This window comes from Rhamphochromis sp. 'chilingali' (genome assembly GCF_963969265.1).
Source record: "Rhamphochromis sp. 'chilingali' genome assembly, chromosome: 12".
NCBI lineage: Eukaryota > Metazoa > Chordata > Actinopteri > Cichliformes > Cichlidae > Rhamphochromis > Rhamphochromis sp. 'chilingali'.
In genome coordinates, this window is record NC_137939.1 from 17,919,500 (window position 1) to 17,937,991 (window position 18,492).

General features: G+C 42.0%; 2 protein-coding genes across 2 annotated transcripts in view; both read left to right on the forward strand.

Annotated features, from left to right (window-relative positions):
* The first annotated feature begins 4,588 nt into the window (after positions 1-4,588).
* On the forward strand, positions 4,589-10,172 carry sephs3 (selenophosphate synthetase 3). The gene is made up of 8 exons (XM_080897957.1): positions 4,589-4,976; positions 5,683-5,786; positions 6,250-6,357; positions 6,527-6,681; positions 7,777-7,867; positions 8,438-8,537; positions 8,721-8,933; positions 9,027-10,172. Exons 1-8 carry the CDS (start codon positions 4,700-4,702, stop codon positions 9,269-9,271), a joined length of 1,293 nt encoding a protein of 430 aa, XP_080754083.1. The 5' UTR covers positions 4,589-4,699; the 3' UTR covers positions 9,272-10,172.
* A 1,644-nt stretch (positions 10,173-11,816) lies between these two features.
* Positions 11,817-18,492, forward strand: part of ap4b1 (adaptor related protein complex 4 subunit beta 1) — a 49,200-nt gene continuing 42,524 nt past the window's right edge. The window contains exons 1-2 of the mRNA XM_080898107.1: positions 11,817-11,938; positions 12,112-12,229. Of these exons, the coding sequence (XP_080754233.1) occupies positions 12,117-12,229 (113 nt within the window). The 5' untranslated portion in view covers positions 11,817-11,938; positions 12,112-12,116. The remainder of the gene's footprint in view (positions 11,939-12,111; positions 12,230-18,492) is intronic.

Sequence of the window (18,492 nt, forward strand, 5' to 3'; positions counted from 1 at the left end):
TCTTAACCTCGACACAATTTCGGCATAGTCACACCATTGCTTCACACGTTAGACTCACCTTGCCTTTGTTTTGCGTCATCGTAAATGCTTTCTCGCAACTATAAAGAAACCGTTTACAACACGTGTCAAAGTCAAGGCCCGCGGGCCACATCCGGCCCGGCGTACAGTGTAGTGGAGCTAATGTGGCTGTAGTTAAGGAATTTAATACGGTAAAAAAAATACATTTTTCCTGGCCAAAATATATTTCAAATATATGGTAAATATGTTGTATTTGTGATGCTCAAAGAAATATATTTTTGAAATTGAAAATATATTTTTTTCAAACTGAAATACATTTCAAAAGATATTTTAGGGTGAAGAAAATACATTTCCAACCTTACGGTAGAATGTATATCAAAGTATCCTTTATTTAAAATGTATTTAGTGCAATAATGATAATAATAATAATAAAAGTAAAACATGTCTTATGTACATCTGCAAAAAACAGTTGGATTCAAACAAAACAGTCAAAGGTTTAGCAAGAATTAGGTTGTTTGTTCATTTGCTTACAGTATTTCACATTACACAATATCTCACTATAATGTGGCGTTAACTTGACTTTGAAATCATCTTTCAGTAATACAGTAAACAAGATACAACAACTGCTATGTTCACTTTAATTTTTGACAATATATAGTAATTAAAGGAACACACTCCACTTTTTTTGGAAATAGGCTCATTCTCCATCTCTCTCAGAGTTAAAAATGCAGCATCTTCTTTCTAGATCCGTAATAGGGCTCTGGAGCGTGATCTTACCGGATGGGGCGTAGCCAGGATTTTTGGTCGAGGCGCCATATCAGCAGGCCAAACAAATGCTTGCTGTGTGGTCGGTTGTGATGTTAGATTGCACAACCGGCAAGGAAATAAGCTTGAAAATGGACCCTCTTTTCATTGTTTCCTCACCTGGAAGCATCATGAGGGAGCTTATGTATCGGATGTTACCAAAAGAAGGCGTCTAGCCTGCATAGCAGCTGTGAGACGAGCTGATATCCAGTTCTCTACCATCCCCAGATATCTGTTGGTGTGCTACAGTATTTTCATTCTGGTAAGTTCTAAATAAGTTCATATTACTGTTTATAGCCTATTAGTTTTATTTTCAATGTGCTCTGAGGTCATAGCAAATTAGAACAAACATCATAATGAGTGATTTTGCAGAACTACCTTCTATTTATAGAGTTGCTAATTATTTGGCATTATTGCAAGCAAACCAGCCTATGAAATGGATGAAACAAATCCTAACTGGTTTCCAACACTACACATGGGGCACTGCCGGAACCTTTGCTTCAAACTACATGCTGCATACCACCATGCCAATCAGATTACATCTTCCATGTGAGGGTGAAAAGGTGACCCTCCTGGATAAGATGGCAAAGGTTTGCTGCGTTTTGGTGAACATGTGCCCCAGTGTGGTAGTAAAACCAGGGGAAAATGCTCTTGTTAAATACTCTTAAAAGTCTTGTGCTGTATAGTGATACATTTAAAAAGAGACAGTAAATTACAGAATGCTAGTAGTGGGTGATATTATTTAAATGCTGTCATGATTTTATGTGAACATTTTGTCATTTGTAAACTATAAACGACATGGATACTACATTGTAACTGATGTGATGTTTTACAACGTGGTTGTAATTTAAAAAAAAAAGGTAAACATTTGTTTCTTTATTCAACTTTTGAACAGTGTTACTTAGTAAGTACATATTCAGTAAATGCAAATCATTTATATAGCCCCCTAAATGCAACATTATGGGTTATTCAGAACAGAACTATGCTTGGAAAAATATTTTCCCATCTCTTGAGACAACTCCTCCACAGTAGCAGGTGGAATTTTTCTTTTTTGAGGACGGCTTCTTTTACCTGTCACTGCAGATGGTCTGTTTTTGTTTTGATCCAGAGCCCTTTTTGGGCCGCTGAAGAGTAGAGGTCTATCTTATGGCCAACCACTGACAGTATCTTGGCCATATTACCCAGCAAAACCCAGTATGTAGGTTCATCTGTAACAGTCCCTGTGACACGGATCAACACTGTTGCTTCTACTTAAACAGAAGAGCAGCGACATGGGTGCAGGTCATACAGGTGCAACCTTCCCTGTGATGCTCACAATGACCCATGGCTGCAATGCTGGTTCATTCAGTCTTTGAGATTTCAGTACCTGAAACACACAAAGACAAGGTTCATTTAAAGACAAGAACTTTAATGAGCCACGGCCGACACAGATGTGTTTAATCTACTTTCAAATACATTTATAATTAAAGCTGCAAGCAGCGTTATGAGGGCCCTCGCACCCCCGGCGTGTCGAGCCACGCCCAACACCTAAAACCAGCACCTCCGATCTGATGTCACATTGATGGAATTCATGCATTTAACCACCAGCTAACATTTCAACTCATTCATTCATGATTAGTTAGTCGTTCCACTAGGTGGCACTCTAACCATTATGTACAAATGGCATAACAAACATTTCCGAGCTCGAGTCTCATCACGCCTATGAGCTTTGGGAGAGATTGGACATTGTGTCTTTGAGTGACAGCAGATTACTGCTTTTTGGCGAGTGATTGAAACTCTACGTGCCGCCATGACCACCCCGTTTCCCTGAATGTAAAAAGCTTCGCAATTTAACATCACAAAGGTCTTTAGATTCCACACACAGGAGATTGCATCAATCTGATGAAATCCCTTGGAGGAGTTCGTCAAAGTATGGTGCCTGAAAAGATGGGAAAATGTTGCCAAAATTACACATTAACTTTAAAATGGCTGACTTCCTGTTGGATTTGGGATATTGCTCCAAGAGACTTTTTTGTACATCTTATGATCTTCCATAAGCTTACCAGGTTTCAGACTCATAGATAAAACACAGAGCAGGGGCTGATATTTTGGAATTTTGTAGGGGGCGCTGTGGAGCCATTTTGCGCTATTCAAGGAAAATGGTTACATAACAACAAAGCCTTCATCACATTGGAGGCGTGGGCCAAGTTTCAAGCCTCTATAAACTTTCCAAGCCCCTCAAAAGTAACTTCATCTTTCATGTTGAACAGCGTTGCCACCAGGGTGCGCCGTTCAGTTTAAAGTCACATTTTTTACACTGAAGCATTACGAGGGACTGTTGGTGATATTCACCGCTTTTGAGGTGGCCACGATGAACCTGTGAAAATCAGTACAACAAAATTAAAGCCATGACATTTCCTGTTGCCACTAGGTGGCGCTGTCCGTATTTCCGACAATGGGCACATCAATCTGTTCAGGGCGGGTGTGACATCATGCCTGTAAAGTCTGGTACTGATCAGACTGGATTTCATTGAGTTATACTAATTTGTTTCTTCATGGCGTGACATCAAAGTTCGCCATGCCGCTGGGGTCACACCCTTTTGCGAAAAGTCACAGTTTTCACTGTAACCCAAGACCAACTCCTTAAGGCTTTCCTGGAGAAATTTGAGGCTGCAGATGTCACCCATCACTATACTGTACCCCAAAGTGTAAAACATGACATTTCCTGTTCCCACTAGGTGGCGCTGTCCTTGATGTCAAATATGGCAGTTGAAATATGTTCAGGGGTGGAGCCTTATCATATGTGTTCACTTTGGTCAAGGTCAGAAAATGTATGACAAAATGAGAGGCAATACGATTTTCATGGCGAGTCATCGAAATTCGCCATGGCCTCATAGTATTGTGAAAACTCAAAAGCTCCGCAATTTAACATGGCACAAGGGTGTAGTTGACACTGTCCAAATTTGAAGCGTATAGGACCAAATGCCAAGGAGGAGTTCGTTAAAGTTCGAGGCATCGAAACGGTAAAATCAGAGCCAAAATGTCACATTCAATCCAAAATGGCGGACTTCCTGTTGGGTTTAGGACATTGCCATAATAGACTTTTTTGTTCGACTCTGAACGTTATATAGGTGTACCGACTTTCAAACCTTTAGGCCATACCCATACCGGGGGCTCGCGTTTTTCATTTTTCTAGGTGGCGCTACTGAGCTAATTTTCCCTGGCCAAGTCTGAGAACATTAAAATACGTAAATTTTCACCAGACCTGACGCGTGTGCAAAATTTCATGAGTTTTCGAGCATGTTTAGGCCCTCAAACGGCCAATTCATTTGCCGAAATAATAATAATAATAATAATAATAATAATAAACAGAGCAATTACAATAGGGCCTTCGCACTGTCAGTGCTCGGGCCCTAATAATATGCAGAATAATAAATCCGACGAATAGTAACAAGTGTGCCTCTTTACATAGGCACACTTAATCAGTCTGTGGTCCTATTGCTTGACTGAGAAACACAGGGAGAAGCCGGAAGTAGAGTCATCACCTACAAAATAAAGCGTTTTCTCTAGAGCTCATTCAATTTGTTGCCCCAAACCCCCCCCCCCCCCCTTATTTTTTTCTGGAATAGTGGTAACAATAAATCAAATCCCCAAGTTATGCAACAAATGTAGTATTTGGAATTTTTAAAAACATTTTGAATGCTGTTAGACCTGCTGAATCGCAAACGATTTTATGGTGAAAATAACACCAGGAAGTTCCATTTATGCCGTTTAACTTTTCCAAGGTCTTCCGTTTCACGTACCACTCGCTAGCCACACGCTCCATTCATCCGTGTGCCTGTGTTCACCGGTGTTATACTACGCAGCTGGTATTGTGTGGGAGAAGAGGGCCACGAGCATGTCAGGCTCAACTTCCCCGCCTCCCACAGTGGAGGCTGTGGGCACTGAGGGATGTTTTCCCCCAGGATACAAACCGTTCAAACCCGAGGAGCACGGACTGGAGCGCGGGTTCCGTCTTACAAGCTTTTCGGAACTGAAGGGATGAGGCTGCAAAGTCCCGCAGGAGGCTCTGCTCAAACTCCTGGCGGGACTGGAGCCGGACCGGGCCGACGGGACAGGGAAGGCCGGAGACCAAGCTTCGGAGTTCGGCCAACAGCTACCTGGCCCACGACTAGGTAAAGGACAAATTCGAAGTTAGTAGAGCTAGCCATTATACTCTAAAACCCAAGTTAACGTCAGTTAGCTAATGCAACTGTTGCTAACCTAGCTAGCTTGTGTTTACTAATGGCAGCTTATTTGACAGAAAGCAATGGGCGGAAAACACTTTAAGATTCAAATACACACACACACACACACACACACACACACACACACACACACACACACACACACACTATATTGATAGCTAAAGCTACCCATATAGTGCTTAGCTTTAGCTTGAATAGTGCTTTAGCTTGGCTAAATAATTAATAATTAATACATGTAATAGTTAACTAACCAGGCAAGTATAGGACACGTGTTTTGCGAGTTATCAAATTACCACACGGTAAGTATGAGTCAGCAGAAATGTCTCGGATGCTCTGAGTGCGAAGTTCGTGCAGATAGTCCAATGTTCCTGTTGTAACTGACTTGCACACTTTCTAACTCCGTGTAACAGCAATATACAAAGTTACACTGAGTAACCCCCAAAGATTAAAACAAATTCATGTAAAGTTCAGACAGTGTCAGGCAATTCCGTGTAACAGTCCCGTAATAACTAGACTACTAAATTTGTTTAACTGCAGTTAAATACGGACTACCAAAAATAAAAAGTAGTAGTAACACAAAATAAGTCAACTTTTGTTTGCTTGTCTTGTCCTCATCCTTGTGGTGTGTTTACAGGCATAGGGATGGACTCCGCTGTCATTCCTCTGAGACATGGAGGACTGTCACTTGTCCAGACCACAGATTTCTTTTACCCTCTGGTGGAAGATCCATACATGATGGTGAGTTTACTAGCATGCATTTCCCGCCACTAAGCATTACTACACAGTACATGGGCAAGGAGGGAAAGCTATGCAAACAACGTAACAGGATAACTTGCTGATAATTAGGCATCTTTGTTTAAAGTGACATCTTTTTTTTTTCTTTTTTATAGTATTATAGCAGTATAATAGGAGATTTTAGCCCATAAAACCAAAACCTCAAATGCACATATTAAATTATTACTTATTTTGTCCAAAACAGTACTGCAGACTATAATATCAAGATTTAAAAAAAAAAAAAAAAAAACACATCGCAGGCAATTAGACTGTGATACTGTGATAAAGCTTCCAGCTCCTTCTGTTCATTAGTTATGCCATTGGCAGTTTTTGGTGAGGATTTCTGTCTTTGAGTGCCACCTATCTATGGGAGCTTTGTAAAGCTAACAGTCACATGACTGTTACTCTCTCTCCGTTTGTCTTACAGGGCAGGATAGCATGCGCTAATGTCCTCAGCGACCTCTATGCCATGGGCATCACAGAGTGTGACAACATGCTGATGCTACTGAGTGTCAGCCAGAAGATGAATGAAAAGGTAGGATTTTGTGTGCTGTGTTGAGTCAGTCTCTGATGTGATTATGAAGTGGGGGCTGTCAACAGATTTGTGTCCTTGTAATTTTCATAAACAAATGAACATTGATTAAAGCTAGCATAAGCGCTTCGTTGATAGTTTATGGTCATGTGTTTATGCATGTGTGAAACAGGACCGTGAGCGCGTGATGCCGCTGATGATTCGAGGCTTTCGTGACGCAGCAGAAGAGGGAGGAACTTCAGTGACAGGTGGACAGACTGTGATAAATCCCTGGATCATTGTGGGAGGAGTAGCATCGGTCGTCTGCCAGCCTAATGAGTTCATTATGTGAGTACCTGAAACAGCTTTACTTTACTATAGTTAGATCACCCCAGTCTGTCAGTGGTGCAGTTCTCCTTAATTGAATTCCAGTTTTAAAAGCACCGGTTTTGATATCAGTGATGCAGATTGGTTGGTATTACATCACTGTTAATGTTTATTTTAATTGGTCAATTAGAATTTCACCTCATATTTATTACATTTTTACAGACCTCTTTATGTCCTTTTGGACCTGATCTTCCCTTTTCCCAACTGTTAATGCAATCCTACCTCTGTAACAAGGAAATCAGGGTCATAATTAACACTGTTAACAAACCTCCAGAACCCCTGAAACTACATTGAATTGTAATAATACTTTAACATTTTGTGTTCAACTGTGGCCACAGATTTACATTTTCTTCTTGGCAGGGATGATGCATGTGCATGACAAATGGAGGTGCACATGCGTTCTTAATGTAATTATCAAATAATACCAATAATGACTGGGAATACAACAAATTTGTTATTTTTAAACTTATTCGTGACAAACTTATCAATATCAGGCTTTTCTTGAGAGTCTTATATCTACATTTAGTTCAACTCCTGACATAGCTAAGCCAGGTCTCTACTTAGTTCTAGATAGAGTGGCCTTCAACTCAGTGGTACTTCAGTGTAAAACAAGGACTACTGCAGTCCAAGTAGGTGGAGTTGGAGTCTGCCTCACAGCAGGACAAGACCTGCATAACTGAACTAGCCAGGATGCCTGGGGAGGAAGGGCCACATCCAGCTAAGCTTTCATAACAAGAGTGAGGGTGTTCACTCAAATACTGGTTGTGTTTGAGCAGCTGTGAAACATGGGGGACCACACAAGTCAACTCTGTGTTGTGAGACGCTCTGCATTCTTATCTCTTACAGCTACAATATTCTGGGTATGACTAACTTTTATTGCTCATCGGCAATAAAATTCTATTGAACAATAAAAGTTCTGCCAGTGCCTCATTAGCAGAGATGCCTGTGAAGACAAAGAAACAAAGACCTTTTATGAATAACGCATTATGAAAGGTTGTGACTCACAAAATGCAAAGATTTGCATGTTTTATGTTTACGTTTTGTTTTATTTTCCAGGCCTGATGGGGCTGTACCAGGTGACGTTTTGGTGCTGACCAAACCTCTGGGCACTCGGGTGGCTGTAAACGCTTATCTGTGGATCGATCAGGTTAGCCATTCAACTGTGTTCACAGAAATATTAAGTGTAATGTTGCCACAGGAAACCAATTGAGAGTTTCCTTAGCTGTGTGTTTGGGATCATTGTCTTGCTGAAACATCACCCTCGTTTCATCCTCATCCTCCTGGTAGATGGCAGCAGACTTTTATCATGAATGTCTCAGTACATTTTTCCTTTCATCCTTCCTTCAGTGTTATATGTAGTGTGGTAGCTTTGTTGGCTAGCTGAAAACAGCCCCACACCATGATATTAATTGGCACTTGGTTGACAATATCTGGTGAGAATTGCATGCTGACACATTTGGAAAAATGTTTACAAGAAAGACAATATGTATTGGTTACTTCCTGGTCACATGAGCTAAAATTGCTCCAGTTCTTTGATGAAACGCCCAAGACTGCTGACAGGGTTTGTGTCCGTGTAACAAAAAAATGTTTTGTTTGCTAACAGTTCTCCTTCCTGCAAAGGTTCACAGCTGCCATGTGTGGGTCATTGTGCATGTAGAAATGTATAAAAGCACTGCTTTGAAGATTAATTATCTTGTTGTTGTTTTTGTTTTACCAGCCTGAAAAGTGGAACAAGATCAAGCTGGTTGTCACCAAAGAGGAAGTTATAGAGGCCTATCAGGAAGCTATGTTTTCCATGGCAACCCTTAACCGCACAGGTACACTACTTTGATTAAGATCTTGAGTCGTTAGTGGTCATGCAAATGTATTATTAGTTAACTATTTAACTAAATAATGTTTAAATTACAGTTAGCAGACTTTATATCAGCTGTTATTGATTAATTTATTTTCCCTTTTCTTTCTTGTGGTTCTACTCTGGCTCATTCACATTTTGCCTCCAGCGGCAGGTCTAATGCACAAGTACCAGGCCCACGCTGCCACAGACGTGACTGGTTTCGGCTTGTTGGGTCACGCCAACAACCTGGCAAGACAGCAGCAAAACGAGGTGGCCTTTGTTATCCATAACCTTCCAATCATAGCCAAGATGGCTGCCATCAGTAAAGCCTGCGGAAACCTGTTTAACCTGCTTCAGGGCACTTCAGCTGAGACATCCGGTACAACCAGTGACATTAAACATGTGGTTAAATTTGAATAAATGCAGTATTTAAAGCTAGAAACTCACATCCCTTCTCCCCCCTCTTCTCCAGGTGGGCTGCTGGTGTGTCTGCCCAGAGAGCAGGCAGCCAAGTTCTGCTCAGAGATGAAAAACCTCAGCTCCGGAGCAGGGGGTCAGGGGGCGGTGGGCGGAGCGTGGATTATTGGTATTGTGGAGAAAGGCGACCGCCATGCTCGCATCATTGACAAACCCCGCATTATCGAGGTTCCACCCCGAGGAAGCCAGGCAGCAAATCAGGAAAACAGCTCCACCAGCCCTGACCCCAGTGTGTCATAGACACTGTCACCCTCTGACACTGTTCTGGTGTGTGTGTGCAAGAGAGAATAAGTGTGTCTATGTGTGTATTAATTGTTGTTCATCCCATCTACCTTTTCTGTCAAAAAGTTGACAGTGCACAGACCAAAACCCAGTGTCATGTGATCCACTGAGACAGGAAATGGACCACAGGCTGCATACATGTCCAGCTTTAGAAGGAGCTGCTAAAACATGGTGTACTTCTCATGTTTCATGTTGTAACTTCAGGGCACAATGTACTGCCTCTCTCAGCATTATTTTTCCCTGTTGCCTTTCATATAGAAAACTTGTTTTATATGATTTATCAAAATCATAAACAGCTTCTGGAAAATGAGTTTCAGTTCTATAAAAAAGAAAAATACTGAATCATACTTGCCCAAAGTAGCAAATAATGAGGTGTGTGTGTGTGTGTGTGTGTGTGTGTGTGTGTGTGTGTGTGTGTGTGTGTGTGTGTGTGTGTGTGTGTGTGTGTGTGTGTGTGTGTTATGGTTGGATTAGGGTGATTTATTTTAGGATGTATGGCTAACATTAAATGTGTTAATTTGGTGACGGTTTACTGTGGAAAAGAAATGATGTATCACTCCTAGAACCTGGCTCTGCCCACGCCATCCAGAGGAAGGTTTGAGCAGCTTCCTTTGGGACCTGTTGGGCCGTGTTCAGATTGTCCACCTGGGTCAGCAGTCGCCTGACCGCCCAAGCACAAAGTCCGCCCTTCCTTGTTAATGAAGCTCTGCCTTTCAAACCCCAACCAGCAGGGCCGGGCAGAGTGGATGTTTGTCTCTGGATCAGGGATTGGACTTTCAGTGCTGGAGGTCTAGTGCTGTCTGTTTGTAGATTTCTTGCTTTTCACAATCAAATAAACCCATCATCAATTTAGACCAAAGTGCTGTTTGGGTCTTATGCAACTGTAGTGTGAAGGCACGTTTTTATTTTTACACCAAGAAACCTTCACTGAAAAGTGCTAAGAATAACATTGAAGGGGTTTGGAGCAGTCTGAAGCCTGATCTTTTGCCTCACAGGGATTAGTACATACAATGAGTTCATTATTTGAACCTTTGGTCATGTTTAATACAAGCATACACCAGTCGTGTCAGGACTGTACTGCCGTGTTGTTAGTATCAGTCATCCTGCTTGCTAGTATACTTGTAATATTAAGCTGCTCAGACAGCTCCTCCATCACTGGTGTTGACTTGGACATTCAGACAACGTCCAAATTCACAAATGTTAATCTCACATCATATTCATTTCTAGATTAATAGCTACTCCAGCATTTTGACATTGAGACCGTTGACCCATTTTACTTTGTGGGACTGACACACATCCATCACTACGCATGTGCCTCATTTAGCATGATCTTGTTCTGGAAGACAAAAAAAAAAACATCCACTGAGACCTACCTACCTACCTACCTGGAGTAAATAGAGTAGTATTGATCTACTGGGTGGATGAATATATGCAAATGCACTGCTAACAGTTTTTCAGTTAAATTCTGGATTTTGTCATCTTCAAATGGCTGCATGCGTAGAAAGTTATAGCGGCATACGGCCTGATTTACACTGGGTTACCAAAGTGATCTGTGTACAGATAGCTGATCCATGCATGTTTGCATGTAAACCTGATGCTGTCTGAGGGATTTCCATGGAAATCAGTGAGTCCCTCCCTGGACAACACAAGAATAAGTTCACAGGAGTAGGTTGAATTTTGGTTATTTTTAAATCACCTTATTTGTGCCACCATTTCCTGCATAAACATCAGTGCAGGATAAAACCAGATGAAATGTTCTGGACAGAAGAGACGCATTACAAGTTTTCTGTAATTTCAACCAAATCAATTTAAAGCAAAATGTAACAATATTGAGTGAAAATCATATTGTTTTCCCCATTTTTTCCATAACCAACTTTGAGCATCAGCATCATGGGATATATCAGTTTCAATAGGAAAACTACAAGTTAATGTTTAATGTAAAGGAACTGAGCTCTTGCTGCTACTCTCCTAGCTTCTGACTTTCCACATTTGCATCTGGACCAACATTCATGTGCATGATTTAAAAAAAATATTTTCTTTTGATTATAGCAGTCTTGTCATAATTATTTGAGTTTATTCTTATGCTATACAAAGTCTGATTATCAGCCAAGAGTAGAAAAGGACTGTATGGTCCCAGACATCCAGGGATGAAATATAGATAATTTAGTTTAATAGTTGGTTTGTGGATCTACAAATTTGATCTTTTTTGCTGTGTGCATTTACTTTTCTGTTTTAAACAATACTATGCTTATAGAAAGAATGTAACAAGGGTCACTGAAACTCAACAGTTTCTTAGGTGCCTGCAGTGGTTTAATCCAGCTCTGCTCTAGGCAGGTAAATCTATAAGACTGTACCCTATGTCGGTCTGCACACGATTAACAACCACTGTCAGATGGAGTAAATGGAGTAAAGCAACATTTTCCACCGAAATATAAACAAAGTATCAGATAGGGGAGAGTATTACCTTTGTCGTGCTATACTCACGCCAGCCAGCAGAGAGCAGCGTGGGATTAAAACGAGAAAAACAACACTGAAGAAGAAATGCGGATGTGTAGAGGGAGTAATTATTCTAGTCCTTTTTGTTGTGTTGTTACGGATGAACTTCGTCCTTCAAAGTGCTAAACGGTAACGCTTTTAAAATGAACAAGTTCGTGTGTTACTGGGTCATATAAAAGCTTTGCGTTTTATCTCACCGGCTGAACGCTGGGTCACCGGCTGCGTTATCAAAACAACAGCCAGAGGTGCAGTTGGACCTGCTTGTTACTGACAAGCAGAATGATGTTTTTTGTGTCTCTTAGCTACCATGCCTTATCTGGGCGGGGAGGAGACGGTGAGGGAGCTGAGGAGAGCTCTGTCCAACCCCAACGTCCAGTCAGACCCGCTGCGGTACAGGAACACCATCCTCAAAGTGATCAGGTACTCATCTCATCCCTCTGCTCAGCCACCAGGCGCTGCGGTTTGCCTGCAAGGTCGCATTCATCTGTCAAACGGGGCCGGTGTTCCAGATCTACTGGCGTTTAGATCAACTGGCGTTGGTCGAACAGATGTGTGGCAGTCTTGCGTTTCAGGAGCTGCTACCGACAAACCAGCAAAAAAAACGCCAAATGTGTCATCTGTGACACTTGTGAGGTTATCTCAAACACACTCTGTCAGCAGAGGTGGGACCAAGTCATTGTTTTGCAAGTCTCAAGTAAGTCTCAAGTCTTTATCCTCAAGTCTCAAGTCAAGTCTCAAGTAATGTCAGGCAAGTCAGAGTCGAGTCTCAAGTCACTGGTGTAAAAGTCCAAGTAAAGTCACAAGTCTGAAATTTTGAATTTCAAGTCCTTTCGAGTCTTTAAAAAAAACGAAAAAAGGATGTTGCAGTTATGCTAAATGTAAATATTAGACCATGTAATTTTTAAATCTGTGTTTTTCTCAACACATGACAAAATAGTGAACTTAGAAAATATACACAAATTGTGAAATTGCACCTCTTTAAAATGCAGCTCAATTAAACCTAGCTCCAAGAATAATTTTCACTGACAGTTCTGAGATAAGCTGCATGTTATTCTTGGATGCGCTTGTAGGACCGGCTTTAAAATCGCATGACAAAAATATCATACACATTAAAAAAAAACTGCATCACCAACGTAGCCTGGACAACATTTGCTAGTTAGATGAAGTCAGCTATCTCATCGTAGCATATTTATGTGCATATTTATAATCATACGGTTCTTGGAGTGAGTGCACACACTCATGAAGTTTAGTAACTTCAGGTCACTGCAACAAGCCCAGGTACAGTTTACCGACGGATGGGTGCAGGACCTTGAAATGCACCGTGTAGAACGAAAGACCATCGTACGTATCATAAGTTTACCAGTCTCACAAATCGTCGTCATAAATACACATTCGTTAACCGTTTATTAATAGGACCTTTGAGCTCAACGGTAATTAATTAGTAGTGGAAATAATTTCTGGTACGCATTACAGAAATGTAGCAGTGACAATAATATTGTATGCTGTAATCGTACTGGGCAATTAGTGATACAAAACAACTGTTTTATCCTGTGAATAAAAGTATGTTTTTGTCAATGTACCATAATAACAGAAGCGAAACACAATATTGTGTCAGGACAATTCACTATTTATGCACAATAAACAAAGGAGCATAGCGCGACAATTTCTGTTCAGCGCCAGACTTGCTTGTAACCTATATCACCAATTATGTTATGAAAATGACACATTAACTACAACAGAAGACTGACCTTTGTGGGAATGCTTGGAGCAGACTAACCTGTGAGCTGGAGTGTTCTGGGACGTTATATTTGGTCTTTGAATGGCTGCGATCCAGGCCATCCGTCGCCTCTTTGTTACTTCGGAAACATGGCTCGAACAATTTCTCTTAAACGTCGTAATCCGATAACAACCGATTTCTTTACCCGTCGGCTTCCCGTGGCTGTCATGTGACCGGCTATTGCAGTTAATAATACAACAGCTTCTTGCCATTTTTTGTGTTTCTTTTTATCGCTGTATAACTGATTTCAATTAAAAGCCTGCGTGCGCTAGTACCTCTTGCCACGAGTTCCCAGAATCCTTTGTGGTTCTACCCCAGAATGACATCACATTTTCAATCTCTATATGCATGTTACATTTTATATTTGGGGTAAAATATCAAGTCTTTTCAAGTAAACCAGTTCAAGTCCAATTCAAGTCCCAGGTCATTGGTGTAAAAGTCTAAGTCAAGTCACAAGTCTTACAACATTTTTTCAAGTCAAGTCTAGTCATAAAATTAATGACTCGAGTCTGACTCGAGTCCAAGTCATGTGACTCGAGTCCACACCTCTGTCTGTCAGTCTTGATGCTGTTGAACAACAAAATGTTTAAAAATGTGGCGAGTTTACCTGGCGATATCCTCATGCGCGACGCAATCGCGAAAACAGCAAACAATTAACACCACGCCGATGTTGTTCACGGGACAGCAAGAGTAAACGATCGGGAGACTCTTGTCGTCGTTATCGTTCCCCTCGCACGGTTTATTTCTCCGAATTCAGCGTTTTTGCTTCATAACTACAGCGTGCAGTTTACTTTGTGCACTAACATGGAGTCGAGTCAACCAGCGCCACCTCTGGCCAAGTGCCACAGCCTACAGCCAGATCAACTTGTGACACACATCTACACCACGTTTGAATTCGTGTCATGCACATTTGTACCTTTCAATTGTGTCTGTTTGTGCGTCATGCAAATAAACCTTTGAAATGAATGAAATGACACTAATATTTCACTAGTGTTGTAGTGTAGTCGTTAGTGTAGTCTGCCTGTGTCTTTTCTCTGCGAACAAACATTTTAGAGTTGGTTGTTATATACAGTCTGTATAAGTGTGGTTAATCTAATAAACATTTGTAAGGAGATGGCAGTTACTGTGAATTCACAGCAGTTACACAGTGATTAGTAATAAACAGCCAGTGAGAGTGAGTGGATTTAAGAAAGTCAGTGACTCAGGTGTGTCGCTTGGTTTGTCATCTGTTTGTGAGACTGGAGGAGACGTAGAAATCCTTTGTTTTAAATCTTAGTTAGGAAGGTTCCTGTTTGAAAACAAGCACTCTTTGTGAGAAATGCAAGAAATACATCTGCAGAAAGCACACAGTTACATTCTGTCCATCATGTGGACAAAATAGAAAATGTTGAGCATTGAAAAACTGAGAACGTTGGGCAAGTTCAAAAGAAATGTGTTTGTAAGAACGAAAAACCAAATTGTTCCTAAAATAGTTATGGAAAGTCTAACTGTTGTATGTCTGTGTTCTACATGTTTATCTAATGGAAAATAAAGTTGCTATTGTTTTATTGCAGTTTTTGGATAATTCTGAGTGGATTTACACAGTACGGATCTAAATGACCCGCAACAAAATCAATGTCAATTGTTTGTTCTTCAACTTAATACAAGGGTTAATTTCCAAAACTTGCTTATGATCTTCAATTTGTAGCAGATCCACTATCACACAGCAGCTGGAGCAGTCTCCAATGGAGGTCAGTCCACTGCTGCCACCTGTGGCCAAGTACCATAGCCTACTACTAGATTAACTTGTGACACATCTGCACCTGCTGCTATGATCACATTGAGTAGAGGCTGAGTGGCTGCACTAACCCCTGGTACATCCAGATCTACCCACAAACATGTTGACAGATACAATCCCGGCAATGTGGATTGTCAACACTGAAAACAATCAGTAAGCAAAGACAACAGGGATCAATTTCTTCTGTTTATTTAGCACCCACAACATTTGTAGTCGCCTTTTGTAGAAGCTTCTCGGATGAGAGGTGAAACGTCTTCAAGCAACTTAAAGAAGTCCAGACGCTTTTCTTTGCAAGCTCCTTTGACTACGATGACCTGGATGACTGAGAACCTTCACAGACATATTGCCGTACATTTTGGGAGGAACACCCTTCAACTGGTGCGGGAGTATGAAAGGGAATCAAGGAAACTAGCGGATTATAGGAACCATCTCCGTTTCAACCTAAGATGTAGACAAAGCAGAGTTGTTCCTAAGAGCCTGCGCCTTGGATCCACTGTCAGGGGATACAGAGCAGACTTGATTCTACAGAGAGCACAAAATCACCTTTTAAGTGAAAGGATAAGACAGGTCCATTTCACCATAGATGCCCTCCAGATCAAGATCAGCCAGACCCTGCAGGAACTGGAAATCCTTCTACCCTCTCCAATCTTAGAAGAGGTTTACAAGTTTGTGGCCCAACACTCTAAAGGAAAAGAAAGACAACGCAGGAAATTTCACACCTTGCTTTCAAAAACACACACTCCTCATCCTGAACCTACACAACCCAGAGAAGAAAACACACCTGAAGTCAGTCAGGAGAAATGGGTTAAGAACTTTTCAGACAGGATTCTCACTGAACCTGAAAAGAGAGTATTAGCCAAAGGACTCAATTTTGCCATTTCTCCACAAAAGTTGCCCATAGTGGACCTCATCACAGCCACAGAATCTGCCATACGGATTAATAAATTATCACAGACAGAAGCAGAGCAAATCAGGATGAAAGTCTCAGCCACGCTCTCCAGTGCCAAAGTCCCTCCATCCAACCTCACAATACAGGAAAAGAAGGCCGTCGCTTCCCTGAGCAAAGACCACAACATCACTGTTTTACCAGCTGATAAGGGAAGATGCACCGTGGTCCTAAACACTACAGATTACCATACAAAGATCACTACTCTCCTCAGTGACAACAATACCTACGAAGCCCTAAAGCGAGACCCCACAAGCAGCTACAAAAAGAAAGTTATAGCTTGCCTTCAAGACTTTGAAAAGGACAAAATTATTGACCGCCTTACATATCACCGCCTTTACCCAGGGGATGCCATACCCTGCATTTACGGACTTCCTAAAATCCACAAGGAAGCTGTCCCACTCAAACCCATAGTCAGCAGCATAAACTCAGCCACTTATAACATTGCTAAACACCTTGCTACCATCCTTGCGCCTCTCGTGGGGAACACCCCACACCACATCAAGAACTCCACCGACTTCACCGACAAGGTCCAGAAACTTACCCTGGATCCAGATGAAACCATGGTGTCCTTTGATGTAGTCTCTCTCTTCACTTGCATACCCACCACGGAGGCCGTGGAGACTGTCAGAAAACGACTACAAGAAGACAGCTCCTTGGAGGACAGGACCAACTTCACATCAGATCTGCACACTGTTAGACCTCTGCCTCACCACTACATATTTCAAGTACAACGAAGGCTTTTACAGACAAAAACATGGCTGTGCCATGGGCTCCCCCATGTCACCTATTGTAGCCAACCTTTACATGGAGGAAGTGGAAAGGAAGGCTCTTGGCTCTTTCAAAGGAAGAGTACCCAGCCACTGGTACAGATATGTGGACGACACCTGGGTCAAAATCAAGACACAAGAAGTGGAATCCTTCACTGCGCACATTAACTCTGTGGATAAAAACATCAGGTTCACCAGGGAAGACACAAAGGACAACTGTTTGCCTTTCCTGGACTGCGCCGTGCACATTGAAGAGAACGGCAAACTCAACATCGAAGTTTACCGGAAGCCCACACACACGGACCAGTACCTCCTCTTTGACTCCCATCACCCTTTGGAACACAAACTTGGAGTAATTAGGACCCTACACCACCGGGCAGAACATGTTCCCTCTAAGCCTGAAGGAAAAAAGAAAGAACACACACATGTAAAGGAAGCACTCAAAACGTGCGGCTATCCTAAATGGGCGTTCTTAAAGTCAGCAAAGAGGCACAGAAAAGAAGACCAGACACCAGCGAGGGAGGATAAGAAGGACAGACGCAACAACATTGTCATCCCCTATGTAGCCGGTGTATCAGAGAAACTCAGGAGAGTTTTCTCCAAGCATGACATCCCGGTGCATTTCAGACCCAGCAACACGCTCAGACAAAAACTGGTTCACCCGAAAGACAAAACGCCAAAACACAAACTTAACAATGTGGTGTATGCTGTACAGTGCAGCGAGGAATGCTCAGACCTCTACATTGGAGAGACCAAACAGCCACTTCACAAGCGCATGGCACAACACAGAAGAGCCACCTCCACAGGACAAGACTCAGCAGTCCATCTGCATCTTAGGATAAAGGACACTCTTTCGAGGATACCAATGTTCACATTTTGGACAGAGAGGACAGATGGTTTGAAAGAGGAGTGAAAGAAGCCATCTATGTCCACTGTGAGCGACCATCTTTGAACAGAGGCGGGGGTTTACGACACCAACTCTCTGCCATCTATAATCCAGTTTTGAGATCCCTTCCCAGACGCCTTAACGCCCACTGGGCCATCTGACCTCAGGAATTCGCATGATAAGGTGGGGCCAGGTTTCACAATGAACACACCCGAAACTCTGGCTGATTGGGACCCACACCCAGTTTCACACCTTGGCTCAGGCGATTAGAGGATCATCAGGGGGTCCTTTTGTCCCTCTGTGGGGGGTTACTCTCACTAGGTTTATATCTGGGACTCTCCACCATTTGACCTTAGAACTGAAGAAGCTTCTCGGATGAGAGGTGAAACGTCTTCAAGCAACTTAAAGAAGTCCAGACGCTTTTCTTTGCAAGCTCCTTTGACTACGATGACCTGGATGACTGAGAACCTTCACAGACAATTGAAAGGTACAAATGTGCATGACACGAATTCAAACGTGGTGTAGAT